The sequence below is a fragment of the Opisthocomus hoazin genome, chromosome 5 (assembly GCF_030867145.1).
Source record: "Opisthocomus hoazin isolate bOpiHoa1 chromosome 5, bOpiHoa1.hap1, whole genome shotgun sequence".
Lineage (NCBI taxonomy): Eukaryota > Metazoa > Chordata > Aves > Opisthocomiformes > Opisthocomidae > Opisthocomus > Opisthocomus hoazin.
This window is the reverse complement of record NC_134418.1, coordinates 37,832,069-37,859,457: the sequence shown is the minus strand read 5'-3', so window position 1 is coordinate 37,859,457 and position 27,389 is coordinate 37,832,069. Positions and strand designations below refer to the sequence as shown.

General features: G+C 45.0%; 1 protein-coding gene across 7 annotated transcripts in view; it reads right to left on the bottom strand.

Moving 5' to 3' along the window:
• Positions 1-27,083, bottom strand: part of JADE1 (jade family PHD finger 1) — a 48,996-nt gene extending 21,913 nt beyond the window's left edge. Inside the window, exons 1-4 of one of the 7 annotated variants that reach the window (XM_075420963.1) lie at positions 27,013-27,083; positions 26,790-26,932; positions 14,384-14,461; positions 2,862-2,944 (exon numbers count right to left, since the gene is read on the bottom strand). In XM_075420963.1, coding sequence (XP_075277078.1) covers positions 2,862-2,944; positions 14,384-14,435 — 135 coding nt within the window. In that variant the 5' untranslated portion in view covers positions 14,436-14,461; positions 26,790-26,932; positions 27,013-27,083. Of the gene's footprint in view, positions 1-2,861; positions 2,945-14,383; positions 14,748-23,122; positions 23,142-24,539; positions 24,550-25,044; positions 25,068-25,183; positions 25,239-25,370; positions 25,414-26,789; positions 26,933-27,012 lie in introns of those variants that run through there. The other 6 variants (XM_075420964.1, XM_075420962.1, XM_075420965.1 and 3 more) reach the window with 6 other exon arrangements.
• Between the last annotated feature and the right edge of the window lie 306 nt (positions 27,084-27,389).

Here is a 27,389-nt window from a genome sequence, read left to right as displayed (position 1 = left end):
TTACTCTGCCTCTGCAAAGGCATCCACCTCTAAAACGAGCAGGATGTTCGGCAGCTTTTTGGTTAGCAGCCATAAACAAGTAGCGATGCCGGCTTCAGCAAGCCACAGAACGAAATAAAAGGGGATTCACTCTTGTAGCGGGCATGCTGTGGTACTATTCTGGCAGCTTCAGCCTGGTTTGCCGCTGCCTGTCGGCACTGCAGAAAGCAAAGGGTGCTATCAGAAGCATCAGGATTACAAGCCTGCACTTGTTTACATGTCTTCCAGCTCTCCCCACCCTGCTTTCCCTGTAAGGCAAGGCTGCTGTAGACTACAGCAACGGCACTCAGCACTCCTCCACAACCACAAATTTTTAACTACTCAATGTCATGTTCACAGGAAAATGTTAAAAAGCAACCAGGTGACAGAAAACAAGCACCACAAGGAAAAGGTAGGTAACATCTTAAGAAAAGTTCCCCTGCAGACTTCTCAGTCTGTGGCAGACAGAGTCAACATCCACCCAGCCCCACGTTGCAGAGCTACAAAGGAAAAGACCAATCATCAGGGCAGTGCTCCCAGATGCTCTCATGGAGCTGCTAATGGGCAAAGCGACACAACCTCCCAGTCCCCTACCCAGTCCCAGACCAGTGGTGGCACTGGCTGGTTTACATTAGCTCCAGCCAGCTGTTGCATATGGCTGAGATGGAACCAGATCTATACTGAGTGCGAATCAGGTGCCCCCCAGGACAGCTGCTTCTGTCACACGCTGTTCACACCCCCGAAATCTCAATAGATTCGCTACGATTTTTGGGAAGTATTTTAGGGAAACAGTGAACCTGATGGTTAATTATACTTCTGAGGATATTTCGAAGTGTGATTTGCCTAACCACGCTGCACATCTTGAAAACTCTCCTCTCTCCCAACACATAGATACTATCCCACTTCTGCCTCAGTATGTTTCCGTTTCCACTCTGGTTTTGTCATAAAAATAGCACAAAATCATGACATTTTTCTTAACACTTATCTTGACATGTTCAGAAAAACTGCCAATGTTAAAAAAATAAAGAATAATATTACCATATGAAGGAAAGGGTGAATGCAGGTAATGAAGTATAATGAAATGTTTTAAACAATCAAATTACAAGTCCTGTGAGGCTCCAATCAAGAAATTAAAAATAAGCCACAAAGTAAACTGGTTCACAAAACAAACAAGCACAGCTGGCCAGGGGATTCTGCACTTCGAGTGATTTGAACTAAAGCAACCAAATGTCAACTGAAGACTAAAATATAAAACGGGACAAGAAACTTGTTCAGTCTGAGAGCCAAAGTAACTCAGGCTCTCAGACAAATTTGTCACAACCTCCCTCAAAAGCAAAGCTAATGCAGCAGCTGACAGCCAAGAAACTCCTTCCCAGGCCGGTGGCCCTGTGACACCATTCTTTCTGCTCTAATTTCTGATGCAATCAGACTGCCCGGAGCAAAGCAGAGCTTACAGCACTGCTGGCTCTCAGAAGCACTGAACACTTCAAAGCTAAAGAGTGAAACCCTGGCCACGCTGAAGTCAATGGGAATCTTGCCACCAACTTCAGTGAGACCAGGATTTCACCTGGGGAGTTTAGCAAGTGTCAGTTTTCTGCCAGCACATTTATCATCAGAACAGTGTGCTGTGGCGAGCAGAGACAATGTGAATGGAGGGAGAGGGAGAGAGAGAGAAAAGACTGTGGAACAGAGCTAAGGGCAAGTGTATCAGAAGTCCATCCAGGCTGAGAAAACAAGAGAGAACAGCACAAAACTGCAAAGATTCTGACAACAAATGCAAGGAAACAGAGAGAAGAAAACAGAAGAACACAAAAAACAACAGCAAGATTCATAATTATCTCAGATTATTTCTTGATAGCCTTGCACGAGGCAGTTCTCAAAACTGGGTCTAAGGGGCTACTTCTAAGGGACGTACAAAAGATAACTAAGGAAAGCAAGACTATCACCAGCAAGAATAAATTCACCAGGGGCCTCCACATTCACCAAAAAAAAAAAAAAAAAAAAAAGCTCTTTAACAGCCAACAATCAAAACAGAAGACTGGAAAACAGGTGTAGTTCACATTGAACAATGAATGGGATTCTTCTTGTGAAAACTCTTCTCTGGGACTCAGGTATACTGTCATTGGGGAGATTAATAAAGCATGTTTTTTCTCAACATCAATCACTCACTAATGCATCAGAAATACAGGTATTGGGCAAGTACGTTAAATCAAGAAATTCCATCTCCTGAAGCTAATGCTTCCTTTGCAGCCTCTACAAAGTCCGCAGTGTAGTATTTGCCTGAAGATAGGGAGATTCAGCACGAACATTTCCAAGGAACTGGATTGCGTTTATGTGTTACTAACAGTTGATCCATGCTGTAAATTCAAAGATTTATATCTCCCTTGATGGGACTTCCTCAAAGCACTATGCAAGACAGAACTGTCAGGAAGCAGATTTCTAGTCTGACAAGCACTTTAACAAAGATCACATACCAAGACCCAATACCAACTATGACATAAATGCACCTAATGTAAATTTTCACTGTTCACAAATCAAGCTACAAATAAACCCTGACGCTTAAAATACCAGAAGAAATGCAGCTATGTTGAATGGGTGTCAGACTATAACAAAATCCACAGATGGAAACTGGTGCTGGCAGCGGCTGTGACAACAACTGAACTCCCTGATCTCCTGGCAAATACAAAAAAAGGTGGGGGCCAAGGGTGGGGGGCAGATGCCAGCTAAAATGTAGCAAAATGAAAAGAAAGTGTTAATCAGAAGAAATTGATCCATTAGCAGAACATGTATATGGCTTTGTATCTAATAAGTGTAACAAAATGCAAATCAAATTCCAGAAATACCTCAGAAGGTTTTCGATCTTCATGTCTGGAACACGAAGTCCTCCGATGTCGAGATCTGGAATGCTGGGACCAGGTGGACAGACCTAGGATGCAGAAATGATCATTTGCAGACACTGCTGCCATGTATCCATAAACGCCATTGCTCTCCCCGCACACCCAAGAAGGCCAATTGACTTCAGTGGGACTATACAAGTAAGGCAAGCCAGAGCCAGGCTTCTACGACGAACCTCCAAAAGACCCTTTTCAAAAGGAACCAGAAAATAAAAAGTTACTCAGTTGTAAACTTCTGTGCTCACTCTTCTAGTTTTGTTTTGTTTATCATTTTCTACTGATACATGCATCAACTGGTTGCACTGCACTTACTGGCCTTCCACTCAGCATTTGAAGAAAGCTACCTCATAACATGCTTCCCTCTGAGCATCAATAAACCACTTTCTGCAGATTAATAACTGAGCAGGAGGTCTGCTGATAGCCTGAGATGTACTCTTTGAAGGTAACATATTGATGTTCTGAATATCTGTATCTGTTACCCAATTTTTACCAGAGCAAGGCTTTTCAAAATTAGGCACAGGGCCACTGCACACACAGCAGAGCCCACAAAACAAGCTTCTGTCTCTCCTCCTGTGAAAATCCTTCAACATGGTTGTACAATTTTTGTCTGCATAATTATTCATTACATTCCAAACAAATTATAGCTTTTTGCCTTGAAACCTTTTGACAGAGTCTCTTGTCAGCTTTCAGAAATACTGTAACAGGAGAAAAAGAGAAAGAATGTACACTCCATTGGCAAGGTAGTGCTTTGACACCAGAGTATATTATACCTGTGCAAATCACCTCATTTCAATTCAGTAAGATTTACAGGTACGGCAGGTATTTTCCACTGCCAACTACACAGCCGTAATGAAAAAAAAAAAGCCAAATTCTCATGCGTTGGAGAGATGAAGGACTTGCAATAAGGACTACAGGATAGGTAAGCTAGAATCTACATGTTGAACCCTGAAGGATGAACACAGATTTTTCAGCTCGGGGCATTAACTGTAGATAAATAAAACAGAACTAACGCAAAGGCCTTCCCACCGTGCTCATGTCTTCACTGCCTGTGCATACAGATGTTAGGAATAGAAAGCGTAAGGCTACAGTCCGTAAAAGCAACATCGCCTCCCATCATCCAGCAGAAACTTCTTGCGGATCAGAAAGCACTGCTCAAAAACAGATCGCATAGGAAGGGCTAAGTTCTTTCTTAAAAACAAAAACCATTTTCAAAGTGAAATGACTGTCCAAGACTTTCATTGGAAAGGTATGACGGAGTAACAAGTCATCAGAGGAATTCGTTATGTTGCAGTTATGCTTTTGTCTACTCTTTTCAGCTAGCAATGCATTAAGGAATCTGCCCCAACAAAAACCACTCTGTAACACAGCGGTGAGTAACAGACGTTACACAGAAGACGCATTACAGTCAAAATTGAAGCAAGGTACGCAGCAAACAGCTAAAAATCTTACCTTCGGAGGTAAGAATACAGAAAAGATTATTTTAAGCAAATGTTAGTGTTTTAATATAAAAACTGATGATTTGAAAGGTTTTTAAAAAGTCATGGGCACCTTTCCTAAGTCCCTCTATTTTACACTTGTAATTTTCTATTTCTGTGAAGGGAAAAAAAGAACAGCAAATGGAAAAAAAGTGACCACCTGCAATTTACTAATCTCTTTAGAAAGCCAGACTCCCAAGATCATTTCACTACCATTGCATTTAACTATTCTCTTCAAAACTAAAGAAAAAACACACGGAGCAGTATGAACTCCTTCTGAGGATCCTATCAGCCCGCAACCAAACTCAACCTAGAAGAGGAAGAGGGGAATAAGTGAAATCACTCAAAAAGTGTCAGATATAGCTAAAACTCATGACAGAAACACAGATTTTTCCTGCAATGTAACAATTCAAATATATTAATATTTTAACATTCAGACAGATGTGATTTCTTTAATCAACAACCTCACCAGAAGACATAGACTACATACATACCCACACAGATCAGTATTCATTTCTTGTGGGTTCTGATATTTTCTATCACCAAGACATTAATATCTGACCAACTATCTGCCTCTGAGATATTCAGCTAGTTAGACCACTGCATCAGCAAGTCAGACACTTTGAAATTTCTAATTCATTTGTGGATCTGAGTGTTTCGTACACTCCTGGACCTGGGGGAGGGAGTCTGCATACACAATAAGGAATTATGAACGACAAGCTGTACTGGCAAAGTGATGTTTGATTCTGAAGTTTCTGTGGGAGAAGAGCTGGTTACTCTGGAGGCTTTAACACAATTGTTCCCAAGTAATGCATGCATCTGGCAAAATTAGAGCAGCAGCAGTATGATGTACTTCTGGATCTTTACCTGTGTGCTTTAGTTCAGCTCTGATGACAACTTATCATAAACTGAAGACAAGTAAGCAAGCATATGGGCTGCTTTTTTTTTTTTAATGTGGGTCTTAAAAGATGAATTTCCAGGTCTCTCTCATGCCACAGAGAAGCTACAAAGGTGGGGACTAAAATAATCCCTGCCGTATCTTCCATCTCCATTTCTTTACTGTGTCATCTGCAGATGCTACGCATCAAAACAGTGTCTTAAATGTGTCTTCTATTTTAGACACAGTCCATGTACACAAGGGTAAGGCCACTGGATTAATTAACTGTTCCACGCAGCACAAAAGGTCAACTCTTAGCACCAAAGCTACAGAATCTTCATTCTAAATTACTTTTTTTTAAAGTGCTATACGAAAGCATACTATGTAAAATTTCCATCCGTAAGAGACAACTCAAATGCTGCCAGCCTTCCTCAGGATATGTTATAATGAGTATTTTTTCCATGCCAACCAACTTCCTGCAATGAATAAGGGAAGAAATTGTTTCTTACATAGCTCTGTAATAGCTGTTTCCTTGCACATAAAATTGGTGAATGCACAGTGAAAACACACGATGTTTTTAGTAAGTTACTGAAGAGACTGTTTATTTTTCTGAGCAGTGTAAACTGACTATACATAATACCAGGAGAAAAAAGTGGAAGAATTTCTCATGGGACTGAATTTTTACAGCCCACTAAGATCTGCAACTGTTGCTAACAGATGACCTTTGGCAAGGGCTTCACTTCAATAGGGAAAACATTTACTCACTGAATAAACAAAACCCAACTATAAGGCATGCATTCACAAATTGAAACAACCACCACCACTTACACAGAAGTGCAAGAAATTGAAGGAGCCAGTCAAATGATAGTTAAATAACCAGTCCATAACGGTATTACATTTAACTACTTTTTAAATCTCAAATAAGAGTTTCAACTCTGCTTCCATTAAAGTTAATTGGAAAATATCACTGCCTTCAACAGTGCCAAGACCAGGTCACTGAATTAGTCAAAGCTGCTTTCATTAATAAGCAATCAACCCACTCTGAGTACACTAATAAAAGTGCAGGAGGAAAATGAAGGATGTTACTTGTCTTTTAGGCATCCTTTCCATATTTTCATACCCAATCGAGACGAAGGACCTCACTGAAAGAAGAAGTTCATAGGCAATTACAGCTACTGCAGTGATTAATGATCTGATTTTTATGTCTAAATACATGAAGACCCCTTCCTGTATTATACGGAAGGAACAATCTACTGTGATCAAAACAAACACAGGATTCAAAACAGCTCTTCTGTATTATAAAAGCACATGAACCTAATTGAGCTGTTTTAGAAAGATTCCAGACACTTTTCACCAAAATTATCCTCTTGCATGTAAGTATCCAAAATGACTACGTTCATCAACAGTTTTCTGAATACTACCCTTAGTCCCAAACTGGAATAGGATCACCAAGACCAGAAAAACAACTAAAGATCATGACAGAGTTAAACTCAGTTTTGGTAAAACAACAACAAAAAAAAAAAAAACATGAAGGAAGTTTGAATCACTGGGATTTGGAAGATGTAAAACTTTTGTAAGTTAACATTATATACCTCACGGGAGAAATGAGTTCTACAGCAAATGGAAAATTAATGATATGTTAAGAGAGCCCATGCTACCAAAAGCCATGTGAATCACAGTGAATATAAAAAATACACAACTTCAAAGCATGAAGCTAAATAAACACATTCAAAACACACATCACTATCATCGTTAGACAGCAGAGATACAAGGTGTCTTATTAAGCGCCTATTCTGTGACATGACTACGCAAGCTAAGGATGAACACACCAGCCTAGCTAGCATCGTCACTCCAGGAGATACATCAAGACTACTCTGATTCTTTTATAGGTAGGATCCTTTCAAATGGACTAGGTGTTTGTATGTTCCAAAAGGTTTTCGCCACTGAGAACAAGGGGAGTAGGATCATACTCTTACTACATGTCTCAGTTTTCCCTTTGCATTTATCCACTTATAGACAAAAAGCAAAAAGAAATCCCAAACAACTAATTAGGTGTAATTTGCAGCAAGAGAGGCAAAGCTCTAACGCGCTACTGGTGCTGGAAAGGAAACTTCTAAGACTTGAGTAGGAAAACTATCTGTTCCCCTAGTCTATTATCCACACCTTACACTGGAAATACAGTGGTTTTGTAATACCACTACAGGGTGTATATAACACATACACCTCCTGATAATAAAAGCAAGCAATCAAGGAATGAATTACTTTCCCGTATTTGTGAAGAACACACACTTCCCAAAATGAAAAACATGATCAATTTTAACCGTATCAATGTATTAAACGATCTGTCAAGAAAATGTTTTGATTCCAAAAATGACCATCAAAATAGAAAATTCCTTCGGACCAGTAAAGCAATTCAAGCCTTCAAGGAATTCTACCCCACAACTAATGTACCACTCAGCATGAGCAGAAAAGGCTCAGCTATCATGCACCATGCGCAAGCCTGTTGCAAAGCCACCTGCAAGGCACCCAGCTGTGTCCCTGGAGAACTACTTGCTGCTACAGCCTCTGAACACTTCAAAGCCTCAGAGCACCCGGAGCCTGAAAGCACTTCTCCCACCATAAATACACTCCCACTACACCGTTAACACCAGGCAGCACAACAGAGCAAAACCTCCTCGACACCGATGTGTGTCTGGCTGTCACTTCTGCTTAACACTGGCATTTCCAGATGCCTGTACTGTTCTTCAGCTCACTCGGAGACCAACTAGGTGCTGCTGCCAACACTCTGTCGGAAAGATCTGCAACCTGAAGAGAAAACATAAATGCCCAGAGTCTCCCCATTTACTGCCTGGCTCACAACTCTCTACGGTAAGGCTTTATGTCAATTAGGCATAACTCCACATGTCTAGACCCAAATTCCAGCACAAATAAAATAGAAGCAGAGTATTCTAAGGGCAGTTTTCCATGATGTTAGGTATAGAAAGAGCTGTGCAGAAGTCTTCAGGCCTTATCACAGAGAAAGCAGCACATATGCAAACACGATCTATGACATCGTTTCACATAGCCAAATTCCCCTTCTCAAGTTTGTGTTGCTGGAGGATTTGCCCATCTATCTTGCTTATCTTTACATTATAGTGTATTATTATACAATAATCTCATTTGAGATCAAAACAGAAAAAGCAACAGCCTTTTATCTCTTGCCATCATTGATGCCACTCAAAACTAAGTGTCATTTGACAACTACCCAACTGCAGCTGCAGAACAATGCACGGATCCATACGATCTCTGCAGTGCTTTACAACATCGCACAATTGCTCAGTATCTGACACACACAATGAACAGTCTTTGCAGCTCCCTGCAACAGCAGTTCAATACAAATTCCCTCATATCACCCCTTTTCTCAGTAGCACACATTTGAGTTCTATAAACACCACATACTTAACCATGCATAGGCACACGTCACTCTTCTAACAGTGAGGAATTCCTAGACCCCATCTCATTTTTCATCACGGGTCTCAGGTGCCACTCCAGCTCCCTAGCTCAAGGCTTCTGGTTGTAGCAATGCTTTACCATAACAGTATACAAAGTTTTAGCACAAGTTTTACTACAGATTACCAAAGTCAATTTGAGAACCTCCCAAGCTTGCATTCATAGGTTGATAACATGATGTTGTCAGGCCTTTCAACTCCAGTGGAGTTAGGTGTACTCAGCAATCTTGTAAAGAAAAATGTGCCTCTCCAAAAACAATGAATATGATTATGTGATGAATATGATTATTACGATTTGACAGGACAAGGGGTAATGGCTTTAAACTAAAAGAAAACAGATTTAGATTAGAGGTAAGAAAGCAGTTCTTTACTGTGAGGGTGGTGAGGCACTGGAACAGGTTGCCCAGAGAAGCTGTGGATGCCCCCTCCCTGGAAGTGTTCAAGGCCAGGTTGGATGAGCTCTGAGCAACCTGGTCTAGTGGAAGGTGTCCCTGCCCATGGCGGGGGGGTTGAACTGGATGTTCTAAAAGTTCCCTTCCAACCCAAACCATTCCATGATTCTGTGTGATGTTCCTCCCTCAGATATAATGTCCTATCAGATGCTTGTTCTAACCATTTGTCATCGCTCTAAATGCCACAATCTTTTTTCAAACGCACAGTAGTGACCACTAAACTTGTCACTTTGCTCATATTCTAGCCCTGTAACTACATCAGTCTGCTGTTCAATCACCATGCCGCACCTAACAGCCAGTTCAACTGAAAACCAAAAAATGTTCCTCACTTCCTTTTCATAAAAGGCTGTGGAGCATTATGCGCAATGCGTAAGCAATTGCCACATTTCAGGCCAGCAGCGGCTGCAGTTCTGTGGTGAATGACTTACACACCTAAGGCTTTGTATTCAGCAACCTGTGTGAAGGCGCTCTGGCATCCATCTCAAGCAAAACGGGAATCCACTGGGACAAAAAGACCCTTCTAAACCTAAGACCCCCATCATTCAGTCAGAGGAATGGATATTAGCAAAATATGTTTCACTTTAAAATAGTATTTGTTTAGCAATGATAGAATGAGGGTCCATCTAAATTTCAGAAATACACTCCATAAGTATTAAATCTTTCATTTCTCGGAACTGATGTGAAACCTTGTAAATCTTAGGTATTTCTCATCTGCAAGTGTCTTCAGTTCTTCTCTCAGACACTCTGCATGTAGGAGTACGATGAATTGATAACCCCTCCAAGAATAAATGAAGAGGCATCACTGGAGCAAGTAAAGTGTGAAGAAAATCATGCTCTGAACTCCTTGCTCATGGAAAGCGGAGACCAAACTCTCGCTGACATCAAGCAGGGCCTGGATTTCACCCAAGCTCCCTACAACACAACTGTCTGAGCTTCAGATCTTGTCTCAGACACAGTCTGTCCACGTGCCCAAGCAATTTGTGCAAAAGGAATGCCCTGAAGCTATAACTGGAAACTACTCCACTGCACAACCTCATCTCACCAGGAAACAAAGCACATGGAATACGCAGCACAAACCATCCTTGCAGATTTACAGACCAATGAGGATAAGTCATCAGGTCAAACATTGAGCAGGAAAGATTAAACGGCTTCAAGTATCTAACATTTAATTTGAGTAAGACTTGGAATCATAAGGAGAAGGAGTTTTTGCAACAGAAGAGGAAGCTGAAATACAATGTAACAAAAATTGCTTAAAGATTATCAAAGGCCTAGTCAGCCATGCAGGTAACAAGGACATAACTGAGTTTGAGGTAAACATTACTAATTTACTTCATAGAGGTTCTGAAGAAGATGGCATGTACATCACAAGGCTTTTATGATGGGCCTGGCTAATATTAATGTCTATTATATTTGGTGTAATACATTATCTGGAAAGGGACAGAAACTAACAAGCTGCCAGATGACAAAAAAAGGATTACTTTGAGGTGCAAATAATCTCAAATCCTTCCCCAAGCCTCTCCCAATATCATTCCTCTGTATTTAGACAAAAGTTCAACATCCAGAACTATGCCTGCAGCCATTTTTCATTCAATTATACTTCATGGATAAAATGTTCAAAAGTGACCTATAATTTCAGAAAACGAAATCTCTGAGAACACACTCAGATATCCAGGGACTAACTGCAGAACTGCTGTGCACAGCTTTCACTGAAACCTCTTGCTCAGTCCTTCAAATATGCTATTTTGGCCTCATGTCTAAACAAGGATTTAAAACTCTGATTTTAAGGGGACACAGCTCAACAATTTTCAATAGTTAGGTTGAAGGACGTAAAATAAACACTTTTGGGGGCTTGAAGTCTGCACTTAGCTTTGGGAAAGAATAAAGTCAGAGGGCAAAAAAGAAGTGATGAGAAAAGCAAAGGTTCTGTCTTTAAGCTGCAAAGCTTTAAAATACTGAAAATAATATATATCCATCCATACTACAGTATCTTACATAAGTCAGTAAATACATGTATGTACTCTAGGATGGCAGCCATGTCGTTAAGTGTTCTTCTGTATTTCACCCCTAAATGAAAACAATTCCCCCTTCTTTCATCTCACAAAAGGAGAGCATCTTTTACTTCCTCTGCAGAACTACAGATATGCTTGTATCTTCAGTATAATACATCTTCAGTGCCTGGGTTATGAGGTTTGTTTTTCTATCACCTTGTGACTGCCAAGGAAATTGATTCAGTTCAGCGATATAATGGAAAACAATCTTTGTATGTTCATTTTTTTTTTTTTAAGATAAATTCCATTATTAGTAGCATCATTACTATTACCTTATAAATACTCCTGTTCCCGAGTTCAATAAAACAGAATGTGTATTTCTTCATGCCAAAATATTTTCCAGGTGGCACTAGTCTACACGCTGGAGTTTACTCCAGAGAGGCATCATCATTCAGGTTACCCCAACAACATTTATCCAGTGACACTCATGATGACGCCTGATCGCACAGTCTGCTAAGGCACAGTACGAAAACTCAACTTCAGAACCAAAGAAACCCAACAGTTGGAGGCCCGCCCCTCACCCTGAGAGATGAGGAAGAGCAGCGCTAAGCTCTAAGATGAAGGACTATCGAGTTCAGTATGATGGGAACGCAAGAAGTGTACCAGAGATCAAGAGGTTCCGCTGACTGAAGGGAAGCAGATGTTTGGCAACAGGATTCCAACTAAGTGTTGATTAAAATTTCAACTTTTCAATTAGAAGATGGCTGTTTGAAGTGCTCAGAATAGCCTACTTAATTGTTATCTGCCTCTGGAAACTCTGAGAAGGGAAAAACTGCTAGTGGAAAACTTAACGGCTTCAACACGGAGCCCAGAAATTCACATAAGTTTTTACCTTTTATTATTTGAGGCAACAAAATTTTCTTACCCTTCACTAGTAGCAGCACATTGAATCAGAGATACTACTGACAAAATCACAATACAGAAATTAACATAGTGAGAGTAATCAGCAATTCTAGTAAAGACAAGAAAATATTAAATGAAGGTGAAGCCTGTAAGGGGAGACCCTTGACATTTAAACATAGTTACAAGGAACTACTGGTATCTCCTTTAACTGGGCAAGCAGAGAGAAAGGGCCTGAGCATCAGACATTGTTCTCAGGGAAGTGTGAATGACAAAAAGCCTTGGAGATGCTGACCCTACACTAGTGATATCTCCGCTTCCAATTATGAACCCTTGGATCTTTTTGACCATGTATACACTAATAGATTGAATATGCAGGAACCTGTATCTGAATTTGCCCAGTAACTGCGCAAGGGGAAAAAAATCATAATCAAGTCAAGAAAAAGTAAGTGTAATGAAAGAGAAGTGGTATATATTTCAAACAATACTTGAAAATACTTTTAAAATTTCACTGCCTTTTGCCATTTAATTTATTCAATAAATATTCATATTAATTAGGCTTTAAAATAGAGAGATCATAAAAGGCCAAGGGTTTGTTTTTCTTTTCCTAAATCATTTTCTTGTATCTTGATCTATGGAACAGATGAAAATACAGTTTTTTGGAAAACATAATTCAGTACATTGACAGCTCTATTCCAGATAGTTATAAACCAAATGAGATTACAAACAAGCATTATAATCAGCAACAGATCAGTCAACTGTATCCATTTCAGAACTTCAATTCCAAGATTATCTGCTTCATATTTTATTTGGTAAAGCCCGTAACACAAGGCACATGAAGGGATCAAAGAGAAAAAAAACACAGATAAGAGAGTGAAAATAAACACCATGATCAAAATGAAACACTAATATAAAGTTGCTAGGGAATGAAAAAAGGGTAAAGCAAAATTCTAATGAAAGACATCACATTTGCTGGTACTTGTCTATTTTACAAGTAAAAACACATCTTTGTTTTGGGGAACTACACATCACCTTTGAGGAAACACACAGACTTCAAATTTTATAACCTCAAGCAAACTTCTAACCAAGGCAAAACAGGTCTGATTCAGGATTTTTGTCTTCCCAAATCCCCCAGCTCCACGAAGTTCTCCAAAAACAAGCTACAGCCCCCACTTCTTTAACAGATTTTATTCAGTACTTGTTTGGACTAACCCCGTACCAGCTTGCTAGTTCTCACCTTCTCCAATACTTTTACCACTCCTTCATTTCAGCAACAGTTGGCCTGAGGTTGTTTTAAGGTGCAGATTTGGCCATACCTGAGCTGACTCCCATGCAGCACAGACACACCTAAGAAATGCATGCAGGTGAAGTAGTCACCTATGCAAGGCAACAGTGCAGCACAGGGCTACATTCTCAGAGCAGAGCTTTCAGAAGCACCTGGAAAACCTCCCTGATCATTTTCTGTTACATTTCAGGCTGAAGTCTCACAAAAGACTTCTGATTTGAAGATGTGCACCCAGACAGGTCAAATTAAAACCAGGAAAATCTGACAACTGGCTAAGCTGCACTATTGTCAAGTACAATCAACTTGCTTGTTTGGGCAAATAAAACACCTTGGCACTTTTCCCAAACTGTCATTTTATCGTCTCCCCCCTCGCCTTGTTTTTTCTGCTTAAATCAAAGATTATCAATCCCTGGAATCCACACATAAGAAATATATATACCATACAGAGCTCAGTGTTAGTTATGTCAGTAGAGAAACAGTTAAAAAAAATACATTCTGTATCTAAATTACTGATTTATTGAATTGAAATTCTTGAAAGTTATTCCTCAAATAAGATAATGTTCAAAGTAAAGAACAACTTATATGCACCATCAATCTTTTCTACTTAAGTTTGAAGCAATATACCTTTCCTTTGCCCAAGAGAGTATGAGAACACTGAAGCAAATTTAAAATCCTAATGCAAACTTCTATTAAATACTAAGCTGTGGACAATGTTAGCAGACATCTCCATGCAAGTTCTGTGCTTTTAATGACAAATTGTACTGCTTTCAAAGATTTCAAAGATGACAACTGACTTTTTCTTGTTTTATGTTATTAACTAACACCATATAGTCAATATGGCAGGGGGGATCCTGAATCTACCATGCACCTGTGCTCCTGGATCCTTATAACACACATTTCTACCAGTCCAACCAATATGCAAAATGCCTCTGTCACACAAAACACTGCATCAAAATGTGTTTTCAAACTCATAACCTACTGCACTCTACAACAAAGGAGCACTTACTGCCATTGTCGTCAGAATCCTCACTGCTGCTAGGAAGCCGACGTCGTTTCATGATCTCCACGGGAAACAGCAGGCAGCCTGCAAAGCAATGAGACAGCACTTAACCCAAGACAATAATACACAGTCATCAAGTTGTGTTTCTGATGGCATTTGAGGATTTACAGCACACAAAGGAAAACAACTTTAAACAGCATCTGAAATATGAACAGTGAATATCTCAAGGATACTTAATTAGGCAGTCATCATATGAGCAGGTGAACTACACTGGAGAGTATCAACAACAACCCCACCAACACCTTCACCCCAAAACAAAAGCGTATTTTGTTCGGAGAGGTCTTAAAATCACTAAATATCTGCAGTCAATGCGCTTAAGTTCCCCTGCCCATTCTGACACTAGATTTGCAATACAATAACATTTTAACTGCTTGTGTAAATATTTACTTTGGCTAATCTGTTTTTTGGAATGATTTTATTCCTGTTTAAAGTGCCAGATACATGAAATCAAAGATTAAAGTCATCCACTTATATATAAAAAAAAAGAAACATAAGCAGTAGCAAGCCAATTTTTCCCAGATTAACTAAACACACATTATCTAGGCCCCGCACGGCACCACCCTCTAAGGTAACTTCCCCGTGCAGGCACATTTATAGTGCCATGCCAAACACGTCACTGTTTTTCAGGAATCAGACCACCAATTGATTACACTGAAGCTCCTCCAAACTGCCAGACTTCTAGCAATATCGAGTTCAACTGCACATGAACCAGTGATGTAAAGGCAAAAAGTTAATCTTTTCAACTGCTATCCACAGGGCATTGGTATTTTTGCATGTATTCTCTGTGGAATGAAACCAAATTCAGAAAAATGAAGGAAGCTGTAAATAGCCAGTCAGCATTTACATGTAAAAAGCTATTAAAAAGTCCAAGTTGAAGAGCAGAAAAAACATGACAAGACAAGCGCAGAAAGGCCTATCTACCATAAGTTAAACTGACAATGACTCTAGATGTACATCAAATCCCCTGAGTCTCTGCTTACCCCGTATCAATCGTGATATCAACAAGGTCTGGGTGTTCTGCTAGCAGCAAAGCCCTCGTACATACCTCTGGGGTGCAGATTTGGAAATCGGATGCCAAAATACTTTTTTGCTTCCAGGTAGGTGCAGAAAATCTAACCTCCTCATTTTTACATGAGTTGGGATTTCCTAGAAACCTCTCAGCAAAACTCTTTTCATTGGCTCTTCAGTACAGTTAACTACTTCAAGTTTGTTCACTGAGAACACGTCTCATTGTAGTAAACTCAATAATGCTTTCAACTTTCATGAGACTAATTCCCAAAATGCGGAAACCCAAAAAGCCTAACCAAAGCCTGATACTGTTTTTATAACAACACAAAAATATCTTCTCTCCCAAAAGTGATTCCTATTAAAAGAAATACACATTTTTGAGGGAATTCATTTCATCATCACTAGTAGATCACCAGCAACTGAACCTGAGACTCTATTTTACACTTCCAATTAACTTAATACAGTTGTAAGTGCTCAAGCACTGCAAGATTGCCTTCTTTTTCATATCATACACACAAACAGATGTAGGGGGAAGCCTCCCTCCCACAGAGTGACCTTCCTGAGTGGCATTTAATATGGCTGTCTTTGAAACACGTAACAGTTTTGAGCTGCAAACTTTGCTCACTAAAGGTAAAGGCAAACTGAATGGTTCACTTCACGAAGACCTTCTGTCACCATTTCATAGAGTAAAAGCTCACATATAATGTCTGATGCCAAAGAATAAAGAATCATAAATAACAACCTCTCACAGTGCTATAAGAATTCTCTCCAAAAGAATTCCTTTGAAGCAGACCAGAACTTTGTATGGCAGATGGAAATGCTGCCAATGAATAAATACACAGACCAGCCCGCACCATCAAAACCATCTGAACACAGATCTGGTATAAATGTAGTAGATCCAGAGCCAAGTTCAAATACGGTCACTTATAAAGACAGAATGCCAACATTCAGATCCAAAACAGGCTGAGACAGAACTGAAAAATCAATTAGCTGCTATAAGGTCAAAACCAGTGGGATAAACACCTATTCTGTAAGGTACTTCTTCCAGTAGTTCACATACTTTTCCTATAATTTACAGAAATATTAACAATAGCAATGTAAAAGAACATACTCAGAATGGAAATATCTCCCATAAACAAAGTGAAAAAGACATGGAAGAAAGCAAAGAAAAATCAAGTTCTCTCAGAAACATAACTTGAATATTCCTGGTCAAAACCCTCACTCCTTGGTTCATTCTCACACAGTCTGAAAAGTACTATGCGCCATGAAGCAAAATAACATAGCATAGATACACTGGGACACACTCATGAGCTTGCAATGGACAACAAAATTCGAAATTCTGCTCCTCCACATCGTTTTGAATATTTTCAGTTCATCTTCTCCTAGCCATACTTTCTGCAAATTCAGAAAACAAGGAAAGACTCAGAAGATTCTCCTTCCTACCACGTCTTTAAAAAATAAACTAAACATCTTTTTTGTTGCTGTTTCAAGGACAGAGTGATATTCACACCTCCCAAATCAAGCACTCTCCATAGTTCTTGAGGAAATAAGAGAAGCCAGAACAGCAGCCACTTTCCTGGAGTACAGAGTATTAGATAAGGCAGCTAATTTCCTTGTCCACTCTAGTTAGGTTTCTGAAGTTGGCCACATTGAAAAGCCTGCATTCCCAAAAGTAACACTAGAAGAAATACCCCATTTGATGAAGCTTCCGTGAGATACACATGGCGGGGGGGGGGGGGGGGGGGGGGGAAGAGTTAAAATCAAGAGGTCTCATTTTCCCATCTTGGAACCTAACCTGACTTTATAGGGAGCTAAATCACAGCTGGAAAAGCAGCACTTGGCTTCTTAGAGCAAATCTCAAACCTCTTAAGATTAATCCCCTAAAACTTTTGTCATTAGAAGTAATAAACCAGCTTTTTTTCAACTTCTAAATAATTTTAACCTGTTTCCACCAGATGTTCATATCCACAGTTCAGAACACACGATCCAGAGATAACATTAGAACAGCTAATAAGAACTACAACCACACAGACTGAAATAACGCTGCTCTTAAGGGTATCTCAGTGCCTCTACCTCAAAGACTATCGGTTTCTATCAGGTGATGGCGACCTCAAGTCACGCAAGATCTGCATTAAAAAAATGCGGATTATGGATAGTGATGGTTAGGTACAGACTGCAGGTGCAGGCTTTCCATCTTGAACCACAGACATACACATTTTCCCAGCATGTTCAGAGAATACTGTGAATGCAAGTAATGCTTTTTCATCTTCAAGAAAAAAAAAACAAACCAAACTATAGTAACTTATTCTTCATGGGACATCCTTAACTAAAAATAAGGAGGTATTTTTATACCAAAGAAGGCAGAACAGAAAAACTTGCAAGCTTTTTCAGTAAAATTACTTATTCTCTTTCCTAATCTGAGACCTGAGTGCCAGCAATATCATTTTTCTTTGAAATTCTCAGTTTTAAGAGTCACGAAAATGTTGGTATTTTTCACTTGACTTTATTTTGACATACACTTAATATACTCAGGGGCATATACAAGGCACCTGATTCAACACTGATCTCATTAAAACATATTCTGAAACCGAAGTACGTCTGTCGATTCCAACGGGTCAGAAGTAAAGACTGCTTGTACCACAGGGAGTTTAATGGTACAAATTGGCTATGATCGTTATGCCTGTAAGCAAAGAGAATTGACATGTAAGCACAAAAAGGGTGAAGTATTTAAGCCAAGCATTAAGACTCACACCAATAGTAAGTAACAACTATGCACACAGCCTGTAACACTTGCAGGACAGGAAGAGACCACCCAAGTTACTGAGCTCAGTTCCCAACAATTGCATGCCACCACATAAATGCTATTTAGTCCGGAAGTTTCCACAAAACCTTCGCTACACCCACACATGCCACAGAACTTCCCAACCCCCTGCGCAAAAATAACACTTCTCTGAAGCAAGGAAGCAGCCAAACAAGCAGTGCCTTTGAACCCTGCATCTTCCATCACTAACATTTCTACAGCTGTTTTTTCCACCTTACACCGGCCCCCAGAAGGGCATTTGCCCACACACCGTTCACCTGCAGAGTAAGCCCAACACTTGCAAAGCTACAACAGAGTCCAGAGTCCAGCAGCCCTAATGCAACAGGGGCTGCCAGATCACCAGGCCAGACACTCCGAGGTTTCAGTGACACGTGTAAATTCCTAATAACCCAGCAACTTCTGTAAGTCGTTTCATTTCCTTGAAAGATGATTGTTTCTTTCCGTTAAAACCATCCTTTCAGAAATCAGACAGACCCACACACACCATGCCGACAGTTGTTTCTCCTGTATTATAACATTTACCCATTTATTGGGGGGGAAGAGGGGAGTGAGCTCATACAAATGCCAGCCTTCAACCAAACACAGCCATGACTCTGCTGGCAGTGCTACACCATTTCCAAGGGTGGACGAAGCATCCAAGTGCGCTTCGTGCAACCACACCACCGCAATGTAGGGCATAGCTGGGGCAGAGGCCATGACTTTTCAGCCACCAAGCACCTGCAGATGAGCTAGCCACACCAGGGCAGTACCGGTGAGGCTGGCAATGCGCTCTGCTGCAGTGCTCCAGAGGCTGAAGGCACTGTGCTTTACAGTGACAAGTCACCGGTGGCTTTTCCATCGTTGTTCATCATGCTAGCTCTGAAAGCTAAGCTCTGAGTTTTACTCATTGATCAGGTACAAACTTCAAACACACAAATGTAACCCCGGACTTACATGGCACAATTGCTCAGATTGTTTTTAAAGGCAAGATTACAATGCCTGAAATGTTTCTTCTGGCGACTGTGTTTTGGAGAGAGCGCTAAGGCTTTTTCAAAATACTTATAAAATGCTATGCAAATGAAATGACTAGATGATAATCCAATATTATCAATGTCAGGCCACAAAGTAACATTTGAATCATAGAATCATAGGCTGGAAAAGACCTCTAAGATCATCAAGCCCAACCATCCACCCAACACCACCATTCCTAATAAACCATATCCTGAAGTGCATCTACACATTTTTTAAACACCTCCAGGGATGGGGACTCAACCACCTCCCTGGGCAGCCTGTTCCAATGCCTGACCACTCTTTCAGTAAAGATTTTTTTCCTAATATCTAATATAAACCTCCCCTGACACAACTTGAGGGCATTGCCTCTCATCCTATCACCAGTTATCTGGGAGAAGAGACCAACACCTGCCTCGCTACAACCTCCTTTCAGATAGCTGTAGAGAGCAATAAGCTCCCCCCTCAGCCCCCTCTTCTCCAGACTGAACAGACCCAGTTCCTTCAGCCACTCCTCGTAAGACTTGTTCTCTAGACTCCTCACCAGCCTCGCTGCCCTTCTCCGGACACGTTCCAGCACCTCAATGTCCTTCCTGTAGTGAGGGGCCCAAAACTGAACACAGTACTCCACGTGCGGCCTCACCACTGTGGAGTACAGAGGCACGATCACCTCCCCACTCCTGCTGGCCACACTATTCCTGACACAAGCCAGGATGCCGTCGGCCTTCTTGGCCACCTGGGCACACTGCTGGCTCATGTTCAGCCAGCTGTTGACAAACACCCCACGGTCCTTTTTCGCCTGGCAGCTTTCCAGCCACTCCTCCCCAAGCCTGTAGTGTTGCATGGGGTTGTTGTGACCCAAGTGCAGGACCTGGCACTTGGCCTTGTTAAACCTCACACAGTTGGCCTCGGCCCATCAATCCAGTCTGTCCAGATCCCTCTGCAGAGCCTTCCTATCCTCCAGCAGATCAGCACTCCCGTCCAACTTGGTGTCATCTGCAAACTTACTGAGGGTGCACTCAATCCCCTCACCAGATCATTGATAAAGGTGTTAAGAAAGCCAGGACCCAAAACTGAGCCCTGGGGAACACCACATGACTGGCTGCCAGCTGGATTTAACTCCATTCACCACCACTCTCTGCGCTCAGCCATCCAGGCAGTTCTTTATCCAGTGAAGAGTACACCCATCCAAACCCTGGGCAGCTAGTTTCTCCAGGAGGATACTGTGGGGAACAGTGTCACAGGACCTGCTAAAGTCCAGGTAGACAACATCCACAGCCTTTCCCTCACCCACTAGACAGGTCACCTGGTCATAGCAGGAGATCAGGTTGGTCAAGCAGGATACGGTTAGGAGTACAGACATTTCTGCCTACTTCCCAGGATCTGCTGGCAGATGCAGTGGAATGGGTTAGAATCAGCAACATGATACAGTACAGCAGATTCACTATTTTTACCAGTAAGCATTATCATGCTCCTCCATTCTCCTGCAAGAGATCAACTTAAAAGAAACAGAAAAAAAAAAAAAAAAAAACCACTGGACAGGGATGCCAAAATCTTTCCTTTTACATTTTTTGTCCCACACTGAAGTCCCAGGGGTTGCACAGATACGAGTGAAAAAAATCCAAATCCTTTTTCCTAGCTTCCTCAGAGCAGAAATCTAGATGCCACCCCATAAACCTGACATAGCAGTGTGCACACAGGTACACCCAGGTGCAATGCACCACAGAACATGTTATGCCACTATTGCGCTGTTAAGAACGCAGCATACTTTCTCCACTCAGTTTGACCCCAAGTAGCGAGATGATCAAAGAGAAACATGTAAAGTGTGTCAGTCTTTGTTATGCAAATAGCTAAACGGAACCAAATTTTTTAAAATAATTATACATTAAAAAATCTAAATCCTCAGGTCAAAGGTTTTACATAGCACAGATCTTACTAAAGTATTTTTAAGGGCTGTATACACCTCTGGGTAAAAAGTGTACAATTCAACCTCTGACAGACAAGTAACTGTAACAGTGTTAACCGGTGTCACTATATAAACTGCACTGAACAGCTGCAGAGACAGAATGGGAAGAAAGCGGAATTATGACAGATGTACACCCCGAAGACAAACTGAAAAACTGGCTTTTCCTGAAAGTAACCCACTAACTGCAATGACAATAAGACCTAATTATCTCTAGCATGTGAGAAATCAATTCAAAACAGTTATTGTACAAATGGAAGTGTGACATAGTCTTAACAACATGGATAGTAAATGAAGACATTTGGTTTCTACTACCGTGCTCTTTTTAAATAGCTTGTTTATGACACCACCCCAGTCTTCACCAACCAGTATTTGACATAGTGAGGAAAAAACCTGGCTTTTCCCATCTATGCCCAGACCAAAAAAAAAAGAGGAACTATATCAGAAATAAGTTACACCATTAAAATGCACCTACAAGTTTACAATTCCTCTTAATCACCTATGAAAGCTTCGACAGCAACATTTTATAGTCATGCAGACACAAGAAGAGCTCTTGAATGAAATACTACAGTACTACATAGCACAGTCCACAGCACAAAGAAGCCACAGACCTTAAATTTGGAGAAAAAGTCCTCCAAGTATCATGAAACAAAAGAGTACATTCCAAGGCCAAGAGTGTTCTCCACGACGAATATTTCTGCTGACTTCACATGTATTTAAAATTTCATCAAGGGAAGGCAGAAGCACAATTTGGACCTATCAGCCCATCACTTCTCAGCAATCCACATGCTCAGTTATGCACCTGTGCAAGTCGGCTCATAATGCTACCTTAGAATCGGGGCAGTGGCAGCAAACCATTCCCGAACTGTGCTGGTGAAACCGACTGCCCAGAATCTTCAGCAATGATAAATTGGGCTCCATGACTTAACTCAACCCATCCTGCATCCACTGCAGTTCAGCTCTTCCATTCAGAAAAAGCTGTCAGCTTGGTCAGCTCCAGCTGAAAACAGGAGCACGAAGCAGCAGTCCTAACCAGATGGAGAAAACATTTGAGGAAACGCTGTGAACTGGGAATGAAACCAGAGAAGCTGGAAGGGAAATCTGCAGCTGTGAGGGGAAAGGAGAGTTTATTATTATTATTTTAAACATATGTATTAAACACAGCTCAAAAGCAGGGAGCGAGCAGTATCTGAAGCCAGAGGGAAAATCCTGCCACTAAAACGTACAACCCTTGCTGTTTCAACAATATCCTACTGAGTGTGAGAAACCTCTAGAAATAGAATCACAACAAGCATATTTTGGCATAACTGTTATGAAGGTTTCAGGTTTACCCATGTGGGCAGCTTCTGACTGACTTAAAAGACAGCGCCTGCTTAAAAAGGAAATTATTCCAAATCACAGCCAGGTCTTTCTCTGAAAAGCGGGGCTAGAATAAAAGCGTCTCCCTGCTTTAACATTAAAGTGTCAGCTAAAATGTGTTGCTAAACGCTATCATAATCCCTAGTACCACCTCACAACTACCCAAGGAGCAGTAACCCATTCTGGACACTTGCGCGGAGCGGCAGGAACCAGCCGTTCGCCTGTCACCCACCGGCCGGTCCCCAGACCCCGCGGACTTCACCCGCGGGTGGGTCTAACAAACTTTATTGGCACCAAGCTGTCAGCCGCGGGAAGGGCAAGCGGCCGCGGCAGCGGCCAGCCCGGCGCGGCTCGCCGAAGCCCTCTCCGGGACGAGGAGAGCCTCCGCCGGCCCCAGCCAGCGGCCGCCGGCTCGGGGCCGCCCCGCCACACGGCGGGAGCCGCGGCTCGCAGCGCAGACCCACAAGCGGCGCCTCAGGCCGCCCGCTCGCCGGCTCTAGGCCGGCCGGGTGCCGCTCGGGGCGGCTCTCCGCCGCCTCCTCCTCACCTCAGCTCCCAGCCCGGGCGGGCGGCGGCGGCCCACACCCGCCTCGGGCGCCCGCCGGCCGTTAACGCCCGCGCCGAGGGCTCCTCAGGCGGCGAGACACGGCCCGCGGCGGGAAGCGGAGCCGGAGCCGCCTCCCTGCCCGGGCGCCGCCGGGCTACACCTCCCCCGCGGGGGTGGCACCTTCCCGGGCAGCGGCACGGCCGCCGGCTTCCATTTGAAATGGCCCGGCTCGCCCTCTCCTCCTCCTCCTCCTCCTCCTCCTCCCGGAGGCTCCCGCTCCTCCCCGCCGCCGGCCGCACCAATCCGCTCGGCCCCGGCTGCAAATCAAACTTGGTGCCCCCGGCTCCGCTGCCTCTCCCCCAAGCCCCCGCCGCTGCCGAAAACGGGCAAAGCACCTTCCCCGCCCGCCCGCCCCATCTCCACGCTGCGACGGAGGGAGCGCGGGGGGTAGGGGGGGGGGACGGGACGGCGATCTGGCGGATTGAGCGGCGGCGGCGGCAGCAGCAGCACCGAGGAGACGACCTCATTTTCTGTGTCTGTCTCTCCTCCCACTCCCAGACAGTTCTGGAAACTGTGTATCACCTCTTGTCACAGGAAACCAACCAGCAGGCGGTGCAAACAAACAAACACCCTTTGCCTCCACCCTCCCCGAAATAACGAGCGCCCCGCCGCCTGCCGCTAACGAGCTGCCGGGCGGCGACGGGAAGGGAAAAGCGGAGGGGAGAAAGAAAGGAAAAATCATCCTCCGAGCGGGGCGGCTGCCCGAGCGCAGGGACAGGCAGGGGGGCAGCGGCGGCAGCATCAGGGCGGCTTTGTCTAATTTCAGCAAGTGGAATTCCTGCCGGAGCCGGACCGCCGGCCCCCCGCCGCCCGGACCCACCCTGCTCGCCAGGCCCCGGGGGAGGAGCGGGGCCGCGAAGCTGCCGCGACTGCCGCCCGGGCAACTGGAGGCGTTCGCCGCCGCTCCTTGCCCTGCTGCGCGACGTTCGCCTTTCCACACCGCCGGGGACGCTCCGCTGCCTCGTCAACAAACTCCGGCGCGCCGCAGCCGCCCCGGGAGGCCGGCACAGCCCCGTCCTGCCCCGGGGCACCCCTCCCCCGGCCTCGCCGAAGTTTGCGCCGTGCACCTGGCGGCCGCTGCCCCCCGCCCCGCCGAGTTGCTCCCCGGCAGGGGACACCGTGCGCTCGCCGCCGGGGCGGGGGGCACCGACGCACCGGTGACCGCCCGCCGCCTCCAGCGGAACGCCCGCCGGTGCCCCGCAGCGCACCCTCCCGCGCCCACCGAGCAGGCGGCCAGCCGGCCGCGGCTCTCCCGCTCCCTCCGGAAGGCAACTTATGCTCAGTTTCACCGATGAGCAGTTTTTACGCTTTCAAAGCAAGTGCCAAGTGCGACTGGGGGGGGGGGAGGTCAGCGTACCTACAGCGCTGCTCCTGCATACGGACACCCCCGCACACGCCCCCCGCCCCCGCCGAGAGGCGGCCGGTCGCGTGGGCATGCAGGTGACAGGGCGACAGGCGCCGGCCGCGGCTCCCCCCGCACCGCTACGCGCGGGACCTGCGCTCTGCCATTCCTATCTGCCCACCAAGTTGCTCCAACGCTTTCCACGGAGGGGGGTGCCCGGCCATGCCCCCCGCCCCTCGGCGCAGCCCGCAGCGGCGCGGGGCCGGCGGCTCACTTGGCCGCTGCCCCTTCAAAGCTGCGCCGGTCCCTCACTCGCCGCGCCGGAGCCCGCAGCGGAACAAAAAGCCGCCCGCCGCTGCCGGCACCGGCACAGCCTCCCCTCCCTCCTCCCACCGCCCCGTCGCTCCCGCCCGCCCCAGCCCGGCACAAGTTGCTTGTGGGATAGCGGAGCCGCAACTCGGCCGCCTCCCCTCGCCCCGCACCGCGCGGCGCGGCTCTTGGCGCCATGTTAATGACGTACTATCTTATTTCCACTAGGCAGCGACCTTCGGCACGAAGCCGCTCTCTCGCCGCCTCCGGAGCGACAAAAAAACCATCAAATATGGCTGTGCTGGCGGGTCCCCCGGCTGGCGCGGCGGGGCGGCGGCGGGCACGGTTACCTGCTGGTGGCGGCGGCGGGGCGGCGGCGGCGGCGAGGGCGGGCGGCGCGGCCGGGCTCCCCCTGCGCGGAGGGCTCGGGGCCGCCGCATGAGTTCGGCGCGGCGGCGGAGAGCGGGCGCGGAGCGCGGCTGCCGGCGCCCCACACGCCACACACACACACACGGGCAGAGACTCCCTCTGACTGACGTTTGTACTTGTTATGGAGGAAGGACTCCGTGAATCGAACTCGTTTCTGGGTCACTGCTGCCACAGGGGGGAGCTACTTTAATCCCCTGCCAAAACTGGAAGGCGAGGGAAGGAGGGGAAATAACAGCGATAATGTAGCGCCGGGCTGGGGGGGCGGCGGCGGGCCCGGGGGAGCCGCCGTTAACTGTTGGCGGGCCTGGCCGGAGCCGCGCAGCCGCCCGCCGGGCTGCGTTTCGCCGCGGTGTCCCCCGCGTCTCCCTCGGCGGCGGGCGGCTCCCCGGGGAGCTCCTCGCTCCCGACCGCGCCGCCTCGGCCGGAGCCCGGGGCTGCGCGGCCGCCCGGCTCCCGCCGCTTGCGAGCGGGCTGGAAGATGGAGACGGGCGGCGGCGTGGCGGGGCGGGCAGCGGGGGCAGCGGTGCGTGGCTGCGCCCCGGTCCCGCCTGTGGCAGCGCCGGCGCTGCCCGGCAACAGTTAAGCCTTCTCTCCGAAGAAACCAAACCCGGGCCGGTCTGGCAGGAGGCATCCCCGCGCCGCACAGGCTCCCCACGCCGCGCCGCGTCGGTCGCTGTTTTTCGGGCGGAGAAACCGAGGCGCGCGAGGGTTAAATGCGGCGGCCACAGACCGCGCGGGGAAGTGCCAGGGCGAGAATAAAACGGCGGGCTCGCGATCCTGAGCCCCCCGCGTTATCCCGCCTGGCCCCCAAGCCCGGCGCGTCGCAGAGAGCAGAAAGAGCTAACGCGTCCTGCGGCTCGGTCCACATCTCTCGAGCAGGAAACGAAATGACCTTAAATTGGCACCAAATTACATACTGAACTTTCCATTATCAAAAAGAAAAGTATGCTTGAATGCAGATTTCTTTATTTTCCACGTGAATCACTCTACCTCACGCCGTGCACCTGTGCTCCCTGAGTGAACTCCCCCTTCTGAGCAGAACTCCTGAGCAAATACAGTGCGAGGTAATAAACACCGCCAAGAAGATTCAACATCACCTCAGACACAGAATTAAGGAAAGCAGTCCCCACAGTGTGCAAATACAAATTAACGCCGCCTCCGCAGCGATATTAGTCTGCCAGAGAATCACACCTGAGTTCAACAGAGGAACTGGGTCGTTACTCATCCGCGCAAACCGAGTCATCTGCCCTGCCATCTCGCCCACCTACCTACCCACCCAATAATGGAACAGTACTTACATTGCTACACATCCTACAACGTTCTAGTTTACTACACAAATATCCTTCCTCCCCCCAAGATATTTTTTCACTGTGAAAATAAGTCAGTCGTGGTTCTACTCATAGAACAGCCTGAGATATCTTCAAGATTTTAGAGCCTAAACTAAGACTTTGATTCCCCATGTTTTCATCTACATGAAAATAAAAAAAAAAAAACCGACACACGTTCTCCACATTCTCCTGCACTTACCCTGGCATCCAGACCTGTGAAGATACCCAATGGAGTAGCTTCGCACACATCAGCAGTCTAATCAGAAGTATCTCCACTCGTGTCGTTCGTACTTCTGCAGGATTAGGGCCTTAGATTTTGCCATTCATGGTACCTGTGATCAGCTGTGCGACACACCAGAACGTACTGTCTGTTAAATAGTCCACTCATTGCCAAAACTACCTTCATACACCCAGCATCTTACCCCTGAGCTGCCAGGAACTTGCCCCGCGCGCTGATTTCCAGTACTGCCCACAGAGTCAGTGACTGGAGACGTTGTTGCTCCGTATTATCTAATCAGCGTGTGCCCACTGCTGTGCTACACTATAAACCCGCAGCGGACTGAGACGGAGTTTTTTCACTCAGTGGTCTGCAGGCTCCGTGGGAACTCGTGGATGACTACTCATAAATCCATAACACAGAAATTAAGATTAGCAAACCTACTGTCAGTCGGTATTTTCTATACAGAGGTATGCACCTCTACTGGATGAATACAATTTTTTTTTTAATATTGCCCATTGTAAAAGACTGAAGAATCACAGGAAATGCCGTTAGTCCTACTTTTCTGAATTCTTTCCAAGA